Source organism: Vicugna pacos, chromosome 2, assembly GCF_048564905.1.
Source record: "Vicugna pacos chromosome 2, VicPac4, whole genome shotgun sequence".
Classification (NCBI taxonomy): Eukaryota; Metazoa; Chordata; class Mammalia; order Artiodactyla; family Camelidae; genus Vicugna; species Vicugna pacos.
In genome coordinates, this window is record NC_132988.1 from 42,214,949 (window position 1) to 42,235,398 (window position 20,450).

A 20,450-nucleotide genomic window follows, 5' to 3' on the forward strand; every position below is an offset into this window, starting at 1 on the left:
TTCTGAAATGTTCTTTCATTATTATTGTATTTATCACTAAATCAAAGATAGATACCAGATATTAATGTACACACAAGCCAATTACTTCTAGTTTTTATTTATATTTATTTTTACTATTTTTCATGTTTCATTATTAATCAACTCTAAATTTAGCATATTCCAAATGAGTTTCCCAGCAATAGATAACACATCACCTTGATTTTTGTTCCGTAATTTATATTATCATCAGGTTATTTACCTGTCGTTTTAGAAAGTAGCCAAATCTCTGTGAGTCATAAAGAAAGACAATGAAATTATCCACTATTTGTTAAATTACAGTGGCTACTGTGGGCACATTGAGAGGCTCGGGTTCTTTATGATCTCTGCACTGCATGATCCTTGTCTTCTTTCCTTCATAGCTTTGTCATTTACTCAGTGCCACGGACTTTGACCATCCTAACATGAAAGCTGTGCAAGTGTCCACAGTAGATGCTTTTCAGGGAGCTGAAAAGGAGATTGTTATTCTGTCCTGCGTAAGGACAAGACAAGTAGGGTTTATTGACTCAGAAAAAAGAATGAATGTTGCATTGACCAGAGGAAGAAGGCATTTGTTGATTGTGGGAAATCTAGCCTGTTTGAGGAAAAATCGACTATGGGGCCTTGTGATTCAACACTGTGAAGGTAAAATAAAAATGTGTTTAATTCAGGCATTTTGAATTCAAACTGACTTTTGGGTTAGTGCTTGGGGTGGTTCAGGAAGAAACAGCTCTGAATTTGCCACTGTGGGAGGTGACTGCAATGCTGACATGGAGCCCACTGTAGAACATAGTTGTCTCATGTTTCCTGTCTTTCTAAGGGAGGGAAGACGGATTGCAGCATGCAAGCCAGTATGAACCACAGCTGAACCGTCTGCTTAAAGATTATTTTGAAAAACAAGCAGAAGGAAAACAGAGGAAAAAGAAAGAGTGAAAAAGATAAATCTCATTCACAAAAAGACGTGGTATAGTTTGTATTTATATAAATTCACATTCATTTTACACTATACATTTTCATATTTTTATTACCTGAAAACCCTTATTATTAAAAAAGTACAATATTTAAATAAAATTATACACATATAAAAATTTTTCTCTTCAAAAACTTAAAATTATGTATATTAAGATGTTGATAATGTAAAAATCTTACTAATAAATGTTTTCTAAAAAATTATGACTTCTGTTTGCTAAAGAAATGAATTTAAAAGGAGCAGGGGAAAGCCTTTAAGGGGAATACCAATGTTACTTCAAAAATAAGTGATTATCTCAAAAGCCCATCTATTAGAACGCGTCTACACAGTTATACCAACACACTCCTTTCTAAACTATAGCTCTGTCAGAACCTCTTAAAAAAAAATATAATGCCCTGTCATAAGTAAAAACATTCACAATAAAGCCTTTAAGAAGTACAAAAGAAAGACGAGAAATGAACTAAAAATTCATTCCTGGAGATAGTCGTACTCAACATGGGGCCATGGCCAGTACCCAGACCAGACCTGATCTAGCAGGTACTGAATAAATGTTTGTTGGATGAATGGATGGATGGATGATGGACTACCTCATTTCCTTATCTTTTTCCTGTGCATTTATTTGCACAGTAGCTATTGGTATATATAGTATACAATAGATTTTAAAATATAAAAAAGAATACGTTCTCCTTATAGTAAATTTGCAAAATATAGAAGAGTATACAATAGAGAATAAAAAGCACATGAGATTCACTACCCAGAGATAATCTTTGCTAACATATTGCTTCAGTCTTTTTCCTATGCTTATATTCTATACCTATATATGTAAATTATAAATTAGTTAAACCATTTGTTGTGTGATTTTTAGACATTATTAACAAAGGAACATTTACTCATTCTACATAGGGAAATGACAAGGACTTGATTATAACTACTATCAATGAATTTATGTTTTTATCAATTTAAAAAAAATCTGTGACCCAAGTTAATACTCATTTGAAAGATGCAGAAAATGGCTTACTTGAATTACTGTAAAAAATGACCAGTCTACCTTTATGAAACTCTGCTTTTGTTTGGGAGAAAAATAAATCTAACAAACAGACAAAACTTGTAATTCTCTGAGCCTTGTCCAAAATGTGTTCATGATTGCAACAGCAGGTGCTCTTTTAAGCATTCATCTAAACTGTGACGAGGGAGATGTGACTCCCAACAGTCCTCACACTGAGTGAGACACAGCTGAAGACAGCACTAGAAGCCATGCTTTACCCCTGAGCTGTACAATCTGACAACACATATTTCAACTGGACTCATCACTGCTGCTGCCCAAATTTCCCCCATTTTTTATTTCTTGAATCAATATGCTCTTGGCCAGCTGGAGCGAGGTCTCAAGTAACTCCTTCCAAAAAGAGTGTATAGGTGATACATCTTTTTGAGGCTTTGCAGCTCTAAGGATATATTTGTTACATATGAGAGCTATCTAAACTCGATGGGAATTGCCCTCAGCTTCACTTCCTGTTCGTTTGGATGACAGCTGAATTTCCATCTCAGATCTACATCTGGATGGCAGACTGATTTTGCTCCTGGTCTGACTCCTACTGGTTTTCATCTAAAACCGCTCTAATACAGTCTTCTGCACCAGTGCTCACACTATCATTAGTTCCTCCATCCCCTCTGCCTCTCATTTTCTCAGTTTTTAAGGAATTCTGATTTCTGCAATGATGTAGGAAGAGGTCTAGATGGCATCGAGCAGGATTTCTCGACTTCAGCATTCTTGACATTTTGGGCCAGATAATTCTTTGTTGTAGGGGGCTGTTCTGTGCCTGATAGGATGTTTGGCAGTCTCCCTGGCCTCTGCCCACTAGAAGCCAGTTGCCCCTTCCCCTCAAGCTGTGACAGCTACAGCTGTCTCCAGTCATTGCTAAATATTCCACTGTAGAGAGTGAGCCCAGCCTCCATCCTAGCTATCACTGAAAAAGGCACTTCAGAAATATGGCTGCTCCATTTCCTAGTCAGTATAGATCTTGTATTTTTGATCCAGAAAACAGATCATAAAGGAAAGCAAAGGGTCTTTTTATTTTCAGGTGGGCATGCCTGCGCGTTTCTAATGGCATTACAGACGTAGTCCACCAAACATGCTTTCAGTCCAGTTCTGTCATCCCTGCAGCTCATGACTCTTCCAACTTCTGATAACAGGTCAGCTGTAAGTGTCAAATACTTACCTTGAGGGAAGGGCCAAGACGGCAGAGTAGAAAGACCCTGAGCTCACTTACTCTCATGAGCACACTAAAATCACCACTATCTGCCAAACAACTATCAATGAGAAAGACTGGAACGTACCAGAAGAGGTCTTCCACCATGAAAGACATAAAAAAGCAGCCACAAGACAGGGAGGAGGGGCAGACTTGGATATAATCAAACTCAACACCCTCCTGGGTGGGCGACCCACAGACTGGAGAATAATTATATAATTATATGGGAGAACCTGCAGAGGACCCCCCACGTGAGAGAGAGTTCTGAGCTTCCCAGCCCCAGGGTCCAGCAGTGGTAAGACAAGCTCCTAGAGCATTTGGCTTTGAAGACCAGCAGGGCTAAACTGCGAGAGTTCCACAGGACTGGGGGGAATAGAGAACTCACTTTTTGTTGTTGTTTTAGCCCTTCCAACCACAAGACTTCATGGTTCTATAGTCATAAACTCTACACCTATCTATTTTTGTTGTTGAGAACTCACTCTTAAAGGGCACAAAGTTTCATGCACATCAGGACCTGGGGCAAAGCAGTAATTTGATAGGAGCTGGGCCAGACCCACCTGCTGGTCTTGGAGAGTCTCCTGGAGAGGCAGGGCGGGGGGAGGGGGGCTTCAGCTCATCCTGGGACACAGGCACTGGTGGCAGATGGACTGGCGGAACATTTAGCCATGAACACTGCTGAAGCTGGTGGCTGACAGCTCATGAGCACAAACAAAGCACCACCCAACAGCCTGCAAACACAAGTGCTGGGACAGCTCAGTCCAAACAACCAACTGGGTGGGGACACAGACCCACCCATCAGCAGACAGGCTGCCTAAAGACTTACGAGCCCACAGCCACCTCTGAACTTGCCCCTAGACACGGCCCAACCCACCTGAGGGCCAAGACCCAGCTCCACCCACCAGTGGGCAGGCACCGGCCCCTCCCACCAGGAAGCCTACACAAGCCTCTAGATAAGCCTCATCTACCAGGGTGCAGACACCAGAAGCAAGAAAAGCAGGATCCCACAATACAGGTCAGATCCTACTCCAGGACCAGCCAGGTCCTGACCCTGCCCATTAGCAGGCCAATGCAACCTCTGGGACACCCCAGACCCCAATCCAACTGTCAGGAACCAACCCCTCCTCCCCGGCCCCATCCCCACCAATAATCTGAAACAAGCTCTAGGATTCCTGGTCCCTGCAGCCAGACTCCAGGAATCAGCTCTGTCTGCCGTTAGCTGGGCATTAATCCCAGGATCTGGCTTCACCTGCCAATGGGTGGGCAACAGCCCCAGAGTCTTCAGGACCCTGACTCTGCCCACCAGTGAGCCAGCACTAGCCCTGGGATCCCCAAGGATTCAGCAACCAACCACCTTGTAACCAGGCACCACTAAACAATAACCAGCAGCATCTGCAAGGCAGACCACCCACAGATCAACAAGACTAGGGGCCAATCAAGCCAACCAGACCACCCACACAGTCAGCCCACCTCAACAGAAGGACCCAAGCAGGCCCACTAAGGGGAACGCCTAGAGCATACAGCTTGGGTGATGAGGGAGGGGTACATAGCTGGGATGTATAGGGTGACTCCTACAGAGTACCACTTCTTCAAGCCCAAGAAACAACTAATCTACCACGTACAAAGAAATACAAATAGTAACTTAGACAAAATGAGGTGGCAGAGGAATATGTTCCAGACAAAGGAGCAAGACAAAACCCAAGAATAAGAACTAAGTTAAGTGGAGACAGGCAATCTACCCAAGAAAGAGTTCAGAGTAATGATTAATAAAGATGATCAAAGAACATGAGAGGTGAATGGATGCACAGAGCAAGAAGTTAAAATTTTCAACAGAGTTAGAAAATATAAAGAACTACCAAACAGAGATGAAGAATACAGTAACTAAAATGAAAAATACACTAGAAGGAATCAATAGCAGACTAAATGATTCAGAAGAACATATCACTGAGCTGGAAGACAGAGCGGTGGAAATCACGGCCATTGAACAGAAAAAAGGGAAAAAAGGAATGAAAAGAAATGAAGACGATTTAAGAGACCTCTGGGACAATATCAAGTGCACTAATATTCACATTATATGGGTCCTAAAAGCAGAAGAGAGAGCGAAAGGGCCTGAGAAAATATTTGAAGAGATAACAGCTGAAAACCTAACAGAGGAAAGGAAATAGTCCCCCAAGTCCAGGGAAGCACAGACAGTCCCATACAGTATTAATCCAAAGGAACATACCAAGACACAATGCAATCAAATGACAAAAATTAAAGATAAAGAGAATACTAAAAGCAGCAAGGGAAAAGCAACAAATAACATACAGGGAACTCTCATAAGGCTATCAGCTGATTATTCAGCAGAAACTCTGCAGGCCAGAAGGGAGGGGCACGATATATTTAAAGTGACGTAAGGAAAAAACCTACAACCAAGAATACTCAACCTAGCAAGGCTCTCATTTAGATTTAACGGAGAAATCAAAAAAGTTTTACAGACAAGCAAAAGCTAAAGAAAATCAGCACCACCAAACCAGTTTTACAACAAATGTTAAAGGAACTTCTCTAGGTGAAAAAGAAAAGGCCAAAACCAGAAAAAAAAAAATTATGTAATGACTATAGTTACCAAAGGGGATGGAGGGTGGGAGGGATAAATTCAGAACGTGGGATTAACAGACACATTCTACTATATACAAATTAGATAAACAAGAAGGACCTACTGTATAGCACAGGGAACTATATTCAGGTTCTTGTAATGAGCTACAATGGAAAAGAATCCGAAGAGATGTGTGTGTATATGTGTGTGTGTGTGTGTGTGTATATATATATATATATATATATATATATATATATATATAAAACTGAATCACTTTGATGTATGCCTAAGACTAACGTTGTAAATCAACTACACCTCGAAAAAGAAAAAAATAAAGAAATGCTAAAGTTAAAAAAAAATATTGTTACGGCCTTTTCCTTCTTTTTTTTTAAAGTTTTATTGAGACATACTTGACATATAACACTGTACTTTTTGGGGGGAAGGTTGGTGGCAATTAGGTTTTATTATTATTTTTTTTAACAGAGGTTCTGGGGAGGTTCTGGGGATTGAACCGAGGACCTTGCGCTTGCTAGGGAAGCACTCTACCACCGAGCTATACCCTCCTCCAGCCTTTTTCTTCTTGAAAATAGAAATAAAGTCCATACTAATATACAGGGTTCAGACACTGTATTTCTGCTCAAAATAGATCATGAGCCAAAAATAACTCTACAATGATCAGTACCACCAAATCAGAAGAATGTTTTGATTTATTAAATTAATCTTTTAAGAAACTACATTCCCTGGCTCCTCTTACTTAGTCTTTGAAGGAAATAAGAAGTGAGCAGTAACTGTCCCTTGTTCCATTTCTGTTGTAACAGCCTTGGGGAGAAGAAATGAGTGAAGACCAGCAGGTAGGTCTGGCCCAGGCTCCTATGAAATCACTACTCCTGCCCTTCGCCTCAGTGCACATGAGACTCTGTGTGTGCTCCTTACCAGCAAGGTCTCTGCTTCCCCCAGTCCTGTGGAGCTCCTGCAATTAAGCCCCACTGGCCTTCAAAGCCAAATGCTCTGGGAATTCCTCCTCCTGATGCCGGACCCCAGGCTGGCGAGCCTGACCTGGGGCTCAGAACTCTCACTCCTATGGCTGAATCTCTGAAAGGTAATTATTTTCCAGCTTGTGGGTAGGTATGGGACCTGATCATATCACGAGCACTCCCCTCCTATCATCCAGCTGTGGTTCCCTCTTTATGTCTCCAGTTGAAGAAGATCTTCATTGGTAGGTTCCAGTCGTTTTTATCAATGGTTGCTCAGCAGTCAGCTGTGGTTCTGCTGTGTTCGTGAGAGGAGGCGAGCACGTGGTCCTACTCCTTTGCCATCTTGACCAGAACTCCCATAACAATAATTGACATAGAAAAACCTCCAAAATCCAGGCTCATGCTTGCTTTATCTTTTTCACTTCAAATTCCAAGGTATTTAATAGACACAAGTCGAATTTAAGGAGTAACCCATTCAATAAACATCAAATATTAAAATTTCTTATAATTTTACAATACACTCAAAATAATAGGCCAGTTTTACAGCTAGAGCCATCATATATCTACAGCTAATAATCAGATTAAAACAACATTTCCCATCTTGTGTACAGTGAGTGACAGAATTATATAAGAATGTTCTCTAGATTTTTATTACAAAAAAGGTCTAGTAGTTTATGCATCACATAATAAAACAGAATGAAATTTCTAGGATTTAATTCATTCAGTTGCTTTTACTTTACACAGGATATGTGTGTTAGGTATTTTCCAAGATTCCTTCACAAACATCACATTGACTCCTAGGGAGAAGAATAGGTATTTTCCCCATTTTATAAATGATGAAGCCAAAGGTCAGAGGAATTGAAGTAACCCAGCTAATCTACCATAACTAGTCAGAGGCAGGGCTGGAACCCAGACTAACCCAGCTGAGGCTCCTCTGAGGCACTGCACTGCCTGCATGACACCTCATGTCACTTCAGCAAACCGTCAAAGACACAGAAACCAAACATTTTACAGTCCTCTTTGACCCAACCAACCAGACTCATTTCCTGCTAATTTAACTTGGCTCATTTATCATGTAACATTTCATTAATAATTTGTTTGAACAATCTATACCTTCCTGGTAAATAAATTTTGCTAAAAAATGGGATTATTAACTTTTCTTTGAAGGTCTTGAAGCTCTACAATTGCTATGAGAAGATGCGTTTGGATTTAATGAAGAAAAACGGATTATTAATAAAAATGTAGAAACAGTTGAGCTGGTGATTCTTTCCTTCTTATCAAAAGTTGGTTAAAAGCTAATAATTATGTTTCCTATTCTTCTCCACTCTGCAGCCAACCCCTGTCCTTAGAAACATGCATTTCAATATTTAGGTTACTTGTGAAAAATCACAAGTTAAAATCTGAGTTTATGAAGCCCACCTTAAAACTTCAAAATAAAACGTAACTATTGGTATTGTTCTTTAATATCTGCACAAAAAGAATGTTTGACTTGGAGATGCCAAAACAAGCCCCAAATGCTGCATGCTCTTGACTGTGGTTTAATTTAAAGACAGCTGTGAAATAGCTTTATACTAATTTGATTTTTTTATATTAAATAAGAATGAAATGGAAATTGGTGATTTACTCGACAGATATTGGGCCCTGAAAATTAAATAATTGTTCTAAAAACATTAGCTCAACACTGATTTGAAATATCTGCTTTGTAATTAGTTATGAGTGAAACGTATGTTTAGTTCAAGTTGTGTTTTTGGTTTATATAGTAGCATGACTTCATTATAAAGTAAAGGAAAAATACAATCCAAATATCTCTGCAAACTGCTGAGTTCCTTTCATCCTGAAACACTAGTTAGGTTGATTTTTTAAAGTCTTCTGTTAGTCTCTTAATTATCGATATCCCTTACTATTTTACTTTCTAATTGGGCAAATCTGGAGTTGATAATATAGTAAATAAAAGTGTGTGTGTGAAAAAAATCAGGGAACAGTCAGCTTTCAGGTTAAAGAATTAGTACAGAAGACTTCCTAAGGTACTTATTGCTTCTTTTAAAATAAAAACTTGAAGTATGTCGATTTTATTGGTTGAATTATGATGGATTTGTGGCTTCTTGGAATAGAATAGAACTGATTCTTTGGATCAACTGAAGTCAGTGCATTCACTGAGCATCTACACTGTGGGTGGCCCTATGTTAAAGGAGAGCAGCTTGTTTCATTCTGGAACAGATATGTGCACCTTGTTTTACTTGCCACCTCAGGCATGCAGTATAGGTGAACTAGTTACATATCGCTCTACCCCTATATGGGGGCAAGACAAAGCTCTCCCTGATGGAGAAATTTGGGGGAATTCTTGAGGTAAGAAAATCAGGCTTCTCTGGCCATTCTTGTGGAATGTATGCTTCTAAATAAACCAAGAACTAACATGGCCATGATGTGCTGGGAGCTCAGATGCCTCGTCCCCTACATCCTCAGGCTCCTTACCGCTAGAGTCAGTGTCAGGCTCTTAGGCTCTGGGTTCTGAGGTAGAGGCCAGATTTCTGAGGACCAGGTAAAGCAGTGAGAAGAAAAAGAGGGATGGATATGCATGGGGGGAAGACACTTGGCTGACAAATTCTGAGGCATGAAAAGATCCTAGGTCTCCTGCCACAGATGGTGTGTGTGTGTGTGTGTGTGTGTGTGTCTGTAAAATCAGGTGACATCTCCTACTGTCCTGTGACTTCTTCTAGGTATCACAGGCCGTATCCAGTGTTTGGAATGGAAAATGATAAACTTCCCAACCCACGTGGTGACATCACATGAGTACAGGATCAGAGCATCAGGCAAAGTGTAAGACGTTGCATGAGACTTGCTTTATGTTCTGGCGCACTCTATAAGCAAGCTGACTGAACATGAAGGACCAAGGACAAAACAGAGAACATACTGTGTAAGAGCCACACATACAACGTTATTGCCAATGGCTCTCCAGAATTATATTTTGCATTGATAATTCAAGACCAGCACCATCACAGCAGGTGCTCAGTGTGTAACCGCTGGATAATATCATGTACAATGTCTGGTAATCTGCTTTTCTTTCTCTTTTTTTGATTGCCTTCTAAGCATTTTCTTCTATATTAAAACACACACACACACACACACAGGGCTTGTTTCTCTTGCCATCCAGTATTGGTTCACATGTGCCTAAACATATATACACTTGAAGCCTACCTTTATAAGTGGAGCATGAATAGCTCATTTTGTCTTCTGTTTTTATTCATTATACCATTTACTTCCTTTTTCCTTGTTTCTTGTTTACTTTTATTTATATATTTTTGAATAGGCAATAATATACACAAGGGTCAATATTCAAGAGGAGCAAAAGGGAAGAGAGTAAAGTGTCCCTCCCAGCTTGTCCCCTAGTTACCTAGTTTTTCTCTCCAGAGTCAACTGATATTATAGGTTCTTGTATTTCCTTCCAGAAATAGTTCACTAACATGCAAGTACATACATATAAATGGTCTCCTCTCTTACACAATAGCCCACTATACACATCTTCCTGTACCTTGTCTTTTTCGTTGAATAGCATATCTTAGGGTTCCTTCCACGTTGTCCACACTTTTAAAAAATTGCCTAGGATTTGTCATCACCATAAATTACCCCAACATACCACAGACCACAGCCTCTCCCTCACTTCTCTAGCACATACGTTCCAGCTCCATCATGATCCCTCACCTCCCGACTCCATACTGTTTTGTTAACCTACCAGCCTCCCTTTATTTTTTCCTGACTGTCCAGACAACATCGAGTTTAACTACTCAGCTGCCTCCATGCACTGCCTCTTTGCTGCAGGTTTTCCAGCTGATAAAATTCTAACCATGGACCAGTCCAAACATCCTTTCCCATTTTCTTACACTTGGGCTGCTGGGTGCTCTAGAGAAAATTAGACTAATGTGCAGATGGATGCCACAACACATTTATGATAACTGATCTCACAGGTCCCTCAGGCCCAGAAGTTATGTCCCTAATAAGCCCTGCAAGTCACTATCTCCAGTCACTCTTCCCACCAGAATGATTTTTCTAACATGCAAAACTCCCATGAATTCAATCAATCCCTCCTCCACCCAAGGTAACCAATAATCTACTCTGTCACTATAGATCAGTTTCACCTGCCCTAAAACTTCATGTAAATCAAATCATACAGTGTCTACTATTTTACTCAGCACATTTAGGGGTGTCTCCATGTTATTACATGTATCAGCAGTTCATTCCTTTTAATGCTGAGTAATATTCTATCATATGGAGTGTGTTGTTGTTTTAAATCTGTCCACCAGCCCTTCACTTCTGAGATAATTTCACCTTGTCTATTTGCTCTATTCTCTCTGAAACTCCTACCAGTCAGATGATGGACTCGACTGATTCTCTAAATATCTTATCCTTACTGTTCTTTGTATCTTTGATTTGTTTCTACACTCTGGGGAGATTCCTTTGAATTTATATCTCTTTTTTTCCCCGACTTTATTATTTTTAGAGCAGTTAGGTTTACAACAAAATTGAGAAGAGGGTAGAGATTTCCCATATTCCTCTTGCCCCCACACATGCACAGCCTCCCCACTTAACATCACTCATTGGAATGATACTTTTTTTTTTTAAACCAAGGATGAACCTACATTGACACATCACAATCACCCAAAGTCTACAGTTTACCTTAGGGTCACTCTTGTGTTGTACATCCTAATTCTATGGGTTTGGACAAATGTATAATGACATATACCCACCCTTATAGTATCATACATTTTCCCGGCCCTAAAAAATCCTCTGTATATACATCATTTGTTGACACTTAATGACAGCCGAATGACACTGTACTCAGATTTCTCAATACATGTAAAAGAGCAAAGTGGTGTAAAAGAGCAAATATCATCTACAATATTTGATGTGATACCAAAGGCACCCAAACTTGAAATTGCACAGTGGCAGGCTGCATGAAATGCATGTGGTGAAGTCCTTTGGGGGAAAATATAAAAAATCTATCACATCAAATTAATGTTAATTTGGATGGAATTATCTTTATAGTTGTACTAATATTTAATTAGTAATTTTTTATTTTCATGGTTGTATATGAGTTTCTCCCTAGCGGTGCTGGACTTACTCAGGTCTGCTTCCCCTCCACAAGAAGCATTTCCTACCTCCTCACTTTTCATCAGGCATCAGACACAAATAAGCCTTTAAGAAAGCACTTCAGAAAGTGTTGCCTTTGGCCACTCAACTGCAACCTAAAAATATAAGGAAAGACTAAATGAAGAAAAAACTGCAGAAGAAATACTTTCTTTAGAAAATAGTTTTGTCAAGAGCACAGCTGTTGATCTGCACAGCCTTGGCACAGCCAACAACTCCGTCCCCTCCAATTAATATTAATCAGTAAAGACAAGGGAGAGGAAAAAGTGATGGTCCTCATTCATGTGAATGCCACGCTGACCTAAATTTTGACTTGTCTCTACAATGATTAAATTCATTCTGTGTTCTACAGACACAGATTATTTCTTCTTAAATATTGAATCAGAATTTCCAGTTGCTAGCAGACTGAAATCACCACCCAGGTATTCTTTCTTGCCCAAGTGCTTGGAACCAAGGAATGTATTACTGACTTCTTATTAGACTGTTTGCATATGTTTTTGTTTATTATTATTTAAAAACTCTTTGTGACTTATTTTTTTTCATCCCTATTTTGTGAGGAAAAGAAAAATACTTTGAGCTTTTAGGCTAAGAGGAAAGGAACAGGTTGCTATTTTAATAAGCTGCTACTTTGTAATTAGCTTATTTTGAACAAATGAATTGTTTCCAAGCCTTAGCATGGGAAAGAGTAGGCGCTGTTGATGCCAGTTTCATGAGACTGGGAGCCAAAGGAAGATTCAGAGAAGAACCTAAAATACCATGTGAGTCTTTGGGAGTGACCAGCAGTTTATCCTGAAGAACAATGCACTTAGCTCCAAAACAATGTCCTTAAACCTGCAATGACTCGTTTTCTGAGAAATAGTGTCTCAAATCCAATGTAACTCAAATAATTTGTAGCTTAAGAATGGAGATCACCAGATTCATGCAAATAATAAAAGTGTATTTTCTTCCAATTTTTAGGGACACATTAGAGGCTCCATAGCTGGGAAATTTTTAAAAAGGAAGGAAAAAGCTATGTTCTATTTAGGGCATTAACAGGAGTTCAAGTTTGGGTTAATGTTGACAAATTTTTAGTTTTTATTTCTAGCCTGCTTTATTTTTTCAGAATTTATTAGTAGCCAATTTCCATGAAAATATTTCTTGATTTTTCTGCACAAACTGCATTGCAAGATTATACTTTCTTTTCCTTCAAGAGAAAATGAACTCTCAAATCCTCAAAAATAAAAACCCTGGAAGAAAAAGAGAATTTGCTGAGAAGAATGCCATTATCCTCTTGCAGATCCTTCCCTTTCTCTTATTCTCAGTCCTGCTGTCTCACGCACAGCCAATAATACATCATAGTATCAGTGTGGTGATTGGTGCTATAAAAATGCAGAGTTAAACAGAAACCCACAGTGGCCTCCTTCAGGGTAAAGATGGCTTCTGTCAACAGAGAAAGCCAAAATTCAAAAAGCATAGGAAAGCAAGACTCAGAATTAAACAGTTTCTGGATCCTCATTATTTTAAAAATAGAAGCTTTAGATGTCATCTTGTCAAGTACAGAATAACAGAGGAGGAAAGTTTTTAATCACTACTGAGGACTGGTCAAGAAACACATTTAAGAAAGATTAGACCCAAATAATTTCCTGTTAGCAAATAGTACTAAATAAAGGAATATATTACTTTCAGATAGTGGTAAAAAAAAATCTTTCTTTAGAAACCTATCAAGTTCCTGGGATGTGATCACATCTCTCTCAGAAAATAAGATGTGATTTACCCAGAATAGAGAAAATAAGAGCATTGAGGAGCTTTCCTTTCTCTGTCCAACCCCAGGATTTTTGATTTAACAAAAAGTAAAATCTAAAAGTTAGCCTTGAATGTTTCTGTCCTATACAAATAATATTTCCAATACAGAACAAGTTTTAAATGTTTGTTTTTAAGATCCAGTATCCCAGGTCAACCCAAATGGTCCAGCTTCTGGGGCTTTAATTTCCATTGTGGGTGAGTACCATGATAGAACTCACCCCACTGCAGCCATCTCTGATCAGAAATTTACTTCCAGTCTTTAATGAAGACTACAAAAAAAAAAACAGGCACTTTCCAGAAGGTCAGTATTTTGTTTTGTTTTTTAAACAACAATTTCTGATGATAAATGTTGTAAAATTTACTCGGAAACACAAAGAAAATATAAATTCCCACTACCCAATAACAGAAAGAGAAGCACTATGAATATTTTTCTCTCCAGAATGTATGTGTTTCTATTTCCCTCCAATCATTCAGAGATACATACCGTCCACAAACTGGGGTCATACTAAGCATTATATCATGATTTTTAAAAAATCCATCAAAATATGATTTTAAGCCTACACTGTTGGTGTCGCAGCGGAACTTTTATTTGTCAGTCTCTACTGTTGGTAACCGTGGACAGCCTGACTCACAGCTAAAGCCCTGAAGTGGTAAGTCCTTAAGTTCCTTTTGACACTCGAGAAAACACAATTTGCCGGACAGAGTTAAGAACAAGCAAATTTTGGCAGGAAAGAGATGAAGCGGAGCGGAAATAGGAATTTGGGCGTCTGGATCCAGGGGATGAGGCCTCAGGCGACTGACACTTTGTGCCCCACAGACCCCTCCCCCAACATTTTAGACACATGACGTCTAGCTAAAATGAGCATCGAATACCAACTCGGAAGAGAGTTTTTTTAAAAATACCAGGGGAGCGACAAGCAGTCTAGAGAATGAATCTGGAAAGTGGCTCTGGGTGTTGAGGAGAAACGCTTACCTGCACACATTATATAACACAGGTCTAGTGTGGACCCGACAAGCGCACAGGGGCCTCTTAAACAGCCTAGAGTCCAAGTCTTTACCCCAACCTACTGAGTCTTGGCGTCACTTCTAGTTGCTGAATAGCTAAACCCTCAAAACAAAAGTCTCGGGGTCTAGGTCCGCTTGCTCTCGGACTTGGCAGGCACAGAACTACCGGAGGAGGCGTCTTAACAGCTTGTTTATTTCGGCAGGAGGCGCCCACCACTGACGCTTTTGAGTCAGGTTAGCAGCAGCCGAGCGCCGTGTTTGTTACCCGAGCTGCAAGTGAAGGTCCCAGAGGGCGTCCCAGGAAGAACTGCGGGGCCACGCGCAGCCCAAGGGTGTCGGCGGCCGGCGGGTCCCGCAGGGGCCTTGTCCGCAGACCGGGGCCCCGCCAGAGGGCGCCAGGACCTCGCCGCCGTCCAGCATGCCGCAGCCGCGGTGCGACATGAAAACGCTCAGGTGCCACAGGAAGGGAGCGTGACCCCAGGGCCGCGGCGGGCGGTAGGGGGCGCCTCCTCCAAACCCATCCGCGCTCCAGCTCCCTTGGCTATCGCCTGCCTGCGTAAGATCTTGTTTTGTGTTTTGTTTTAAAAGCCTTCTCCGCCCCCGTACTGCTTGAAGGCGTAAATGAGAGAGGGTGGGAGGGGTGAGAGGGGGAAATGGAGAAAAGAGGCGCTAGAGGGCTGAATGCCTTCTTTAAATTACTGCTGACACCTCGGTTCCAGGCCCCTAAAATCTCAATCAACAATCCATTAGAACTCAACAGGAGTAAAACGAAATCCTCGTTTAAGTGTATTTATCCGATCTCCTTTCTCTCTTTCAAATGCTAAATCCATTTCAGCATATGCCCCCTTCTTTCTCTCGCCTTTCTCTCAAGACTGGCAGCCCATACCACTCTTGTAAATATGAAAGATGCTAATCATATGACATATCACGTCTCCGTCGGAGCCGGAATAAAGCCTTCAGATTTGGGATCATTGCCTCCAGACAACAGCTTCATCAGCCGGAAAGTTGGTTTTTTTCTCCTTTCCTTCAACTCTCAATCCCTTCTTTGTCTGGAGTAAAATGCAGCCGACTCGAGCCACCCAGGCCATATGGTTCACTCTGTATTTTCTTAGTTGAATTCTGAATTGTTTCTGTGACTTGCGAAGTTTTTTTGGAAGTGCGTATAAAGACATAGAAGAGCTACTTGTGCAGGGAGCGCTGCCCTGCGCGCCGCGGCCGCCCCCTCCCGGCCTGGAGCCCCGGCCGCGGCGGTCGGCGCTGGGGGAGTGTTTGTTACACGGGCGCTGCGTTATCGCGCTGTTGGCACTAAGGCCCAGCAGGCGCAGCTGCTGGGCTCGCTCTCCGTGCTGTGCGCGCTCCGCCTCGCACACTGGAAGCACTCGAGAAATTTATGGAGGAATGAAATAATGAATAAATCAGCTACTAGAGTCCACCCCGAGTGGCTTGTGTCCTAAAGTATCGTTTTAGATCTGTGAAAATAAAACATAGCCATGCCCTCTCCTGACACTGCGTTACATTACACCGTCTACATTACAAACGGTTTTCTGACATGCAACTGTTTCTTTGTCTGCTCGTTTGAATGTAAGCTCCATGGGGGTAGGAATGGTGTCCAGTCTTATGTGTGGCACTGTTCCCAGGGGTTGGTCCGCTGCTTGGCATACACTGAGTGCCCATTAAGTATATTCTGAATGTAGAAAGGAAGGATAATTGGATGAATATGCTTTACCGTAGAAAAATATCTTATTTTCCTAAGATACAGGTTAAAAAACTTTCTCTGCTGAAGATTTTAACTTATTTACCCCAACAAACCACACAATTAATTTCCAGAAGAGAATTCAGTGGGGTTTTTTGGGGGGGATGGATATGTTTTTCCTGAGTGGGAAGAGGAGAAGGAAAATCAGCTTTCAGATCTTTATCCATTGCTTTGAATGAGTTTTGTGTGTTCCAGGTTCGGGACTGTCTGTGCGAGGGAGCAGGCTGCCAAATTTCCTTTCTCTCTGCCTAACTCCTTACACAAACCCCAAAGGGTCCTTTCACCAAATCATTAAATTCTACAGAGGTGGTCAAGCTCACACTGCTTTTCATGAAACGGAGAAAGAAAAGGGTCCTTGAAGTTTAGAAGATGCCCAAGGAAAACTCCTTGAATGACATCAAAAGAATGAGTTTCCATAGCTGTTGAAGCACGAGGGCCGTGTATCGGCACAAAGGGGGACGGGGCACCGGGACGGGCCCACCGCTCTGTCCCAGGACAATTGGGTCACTGAAATAGGGAATTAATTACCATTGGAGAGTGGGCAGCCCATTCACCACTGGCTGAGTTTTATTAAACGCCAATATAAATAACAAAACAACTCTTGTGGCTGCACTATTCCTACACGCCAAAGGAAGGATTATGCTGGGGATTAACATCTTAAAGTCTATGAGACTTTCTGACTCAAGGCTCGGAGCTGGTAATCGTGTTTGTCTCCTGGTTCAGCGATTAGTGCTCTCTTTTTTGCACTTTCCCCTGGATAGCCAATGTCCCTTTTTGCAGGCACAGGGGGGTGGGGGTGGGGCTCTTCTCCCCAGTTGGCCCCTAGCCCCCCATTCACGCGCCGGCTGTTCTTTTCCTCTTACCTGCGGAAAACAATCAGAAAGCTGGCGGAGACTGGCAACGTTTCCTACAGTGATTTCTCTCCTTCGTGGGAAAGAAAAGGGGCGCCTGGGCAGCGGGTCGCATAAGGAGTGAAGAGAAGCCTGCGGGGCACTGCCTTTCCAGAGGGGAGAGGAGCCTTGCAGCACCTGCCAGGCGGATTTCATTGCCGTCAAGACGACCTTGGGCGTCAAACTCGATCTCCTGAATGTTTGGGCTTCGGGCACCGAAGCACATTTTGTAACCTGAGGACAACGGTCTCGGAAATGGGGGTGGGGGGTGTACGATCTTCTCTGCCTCGCATCTTCTCTGGTTGATTCCCCTGCTGCTCCACAAATATGGAAGGGGGAGGAGCTGGCGCGGCTGAGAGACCCAGTTCGGACCCCTGCGAGGACAAGATTAACAAATCCTCCCGGGGTAGGATCCGAGGGGGAAACGAGAGCGAAACTGAGAATTCCGTGCAGGGGTCCAGTACGAAAGTGAGGCATGAGTTTACATTGTTATCGCTCTTGGCTTCCTTGGCTCCCCAGAAAGGGACCGCCAAAAATTCCGAGCTCACACTGGCTCCCAGTGCTCACCATCACCAGTAACAAACTCCAACCTGGTGAGACCTCTGCGGGGAAAGATAATGGATCTCACCTCGGCCTCCCCGGCTCTGGAAACTGCGTTCTCTGCCCCTAGTGAAGAACTAAAACTGACTAACTTTTTCTCTCCATCTTTCAGCCTTTCTGAGAGGTCACCCCGAGGATTAGGATTTAGGCTACAAAGCCATCCTTGGCAGACACGTCATCCTGTTCTTTTAGCAGAACACAGATCCTCCTTCCCCTTGAGGGCAGGGTGGTTTACCGTGAACCGCGAGACAGGCTTGCTGGGCAGGCAAACTCTTGCCCTTGTTCTCTCTGGGAAAAGCTCCCTTCTTCACGCCCCCCCCACCCCCACACATTTCACCTGCAACAGCAAGTCTGGTGCGGGGGCCATTTGCCCTCTTTGGCCAACTTGTGAGGTCGAAGTGTGGATGGGGTGTAGCCTATGGCCCCACAGCAACACCTACCCTAAACTTTGGGGCTTTTGGGTCGTCTCAAAGTTCAAGCTTCTTAGAAACAACAAAGACTTTCTAAAGATCTCCACCCCTTCCCCCCTCCTTACTTCACTTTTCTCTCCCTACACACACTCGGCCCCCTTTCTTTCTAAGGCTTGGGGATGAGTTTAAATCACTGTGCTCCCATTTCTTGATAACTGCCTGCTTTGAGCTTTTGTTCTCTTAAAGTAGGATTGCACACTGAAAGAGGGGCTGAAGATGAACAGTTTGACCCTTTAGGACAGTTCACGCAATGGACAGGAGCGGCCCTCGGTCACCAAACTCACTGACGCTATTCACGCGCTCCCCTCCCCCTTCGCATAACATTTCAGCCTCGTTTCATCTGGACAATCTTTGAGACCACACAAGTGCCTCTTGAATTTAAGTTAAAAGAGTGCTAGAAGAGTCCAGCTAAGGATATTTGGTGTTGGTCACGTCTTTGCAAATCTGAGTGCAAATCGAAATTGCTTTCTATCAGCAACACCAGGCAAAATGCTGAACAAACAGAATTTTGTAACTGAGTGTGAATGGCTGGCTTCTGGATTATACTAGTGTGTTAGCTTGTTCTCTCCATAGTGGGAAATATTTCCAGAAATATTATCGAGTTATGCTTCTTTCAAGGCTACAATGCAAACAATCAAAATCCTTAGAATTCCAAGATAACATAAAAGGTAACTTTTAATGCCTGCACTTTGCACAGTAATCTCACACCACTGCATACACCCAAAGAAGCCCTTATTTAAAAAATAAAATTATATAAACTCCATGATATCTTCATATTTACATAGATTAGAAACTGATTTAAGTCAAGCTTAAGTTTCTTGGCATATTTTTTCCTTTTGAAGGAAATTTCCAGTCTCAAAAATGTGTAATTTCCCCTAATAATATTTTACTGCTACTAAATATCTGCACAGGATAAACTTAAATATGTGTTGTTAACTTCTTACAGAGCATAGAAAGTTTGGATTTTGACAAAGGAAAGCATGTACCCTTTCAGTGCATCATAAAAACATAAAATCTTGGAAGAACATAAAAACTGGGGAGACAGATGCCCAAATACTGTTAACAATCAACTAAAGAAATCCATTGTGTGTTTCACTAGCACTAAACATTAGACCCAGCTTGATCTTGGTGTTTGTTTGCGGTCAAACAAAGCTGATCAGGTTTTCCTTTAAGCTTCCACTTAACTGGATTCCAATTCTGTTCTTCCCTGTGATATAGTTTAACATCAAATCAACCTAGCACTTCCCAGCCAAACCAAAAATTTAAAACAACCTGTCCTAAGAAGTGTGTTTCTGCTGATACTAAAATAAGCCTTCCTTTGTTTCTATTACATCAGCTTAATGGCTTGTCTTTTCTTGCAGGCAACTCCTGCAATGAGATGTAGATATTTGAAAGCTGACACTCTATAGTATCTCCCATCCAGTGTTTATTTTTAACAGTCTTCCATCATTTCCTCAGAACCTAGCTTTCTCATCTTCCATTTCTTTCAAAACTAACACAAAAATCCCACATTCACTCTCACATGTTCCTTCCATCTTTACCCTGGCTTGCCAAGACCTTAGAGGTTTTTCTTTTGGGAAAACCCTGTAAAGAGTACTTGTTTGGTATCAGTGATCATCACCTATAAAATGCTAATGTGTGATCATCACCTATATAATGCTAACATGTGCATGCAAGCAAGGTAAGCACTTCTGGTGTCTTTCACTACCGACACATCTTTTGCTTGATCAAACTCTTTATGAAGTTCTTATCCTGAAAGTTCATGATAAAGAGACAGAGACCCAAAAACGTGTGAGAGAGGCAGATGCTGTATTCTGGGAATACTCAACGTTTCTCTTCACTTACAAAAAAAAAAAGAGTGCACTTCTGACCAATGAAATTAAGCTGTTCTGAAAGGACTGAGGAGGGAACTGGAGAAATAACACTTTTAAACTTGGTGAATTTGTTTTTAAAAAGGGAGAAGATGCAAAGCATAAATATCAACTAGCAAGGTGAAAATCCTGACAATGTTCAAATAAATTCAAGACAGAA

At 41.5% G+C, this 20,450-nt stretch overlaps 1 protein-coding gene across 6 annotated transcripts in view; it reads left to right on the plus strand.

Moving 5' to 3' along the window:
* ZGRF1 (zinc finger GRF-type containing 1) overlaps positions 1-1,188 on the plus strand; it is a 65,775-nt gene extending 64,587 nt beyond the window's left edge. For all 6 annotated transcript variants that reach the window (XM_072938368.1, XM_072938364.1, XM_072938374.1 and 3 more), the window contains exons 29-30: positions 399-660; positions 836-1,188. In XM_072938368.1, coding sequence (XP_072794469.1) covers positions 399-660; positions 836-948 — 375 coding nt within the window. In that variant the 3' untranslated portion in view covers positions 949-1,188. The remainder of the gene's footprint in view (positions 1-398; positions 661-835) is intronic.
* The last annotated feature ends 19,262 nt before the right edge of the window (positions 1,189-20,450 follow it).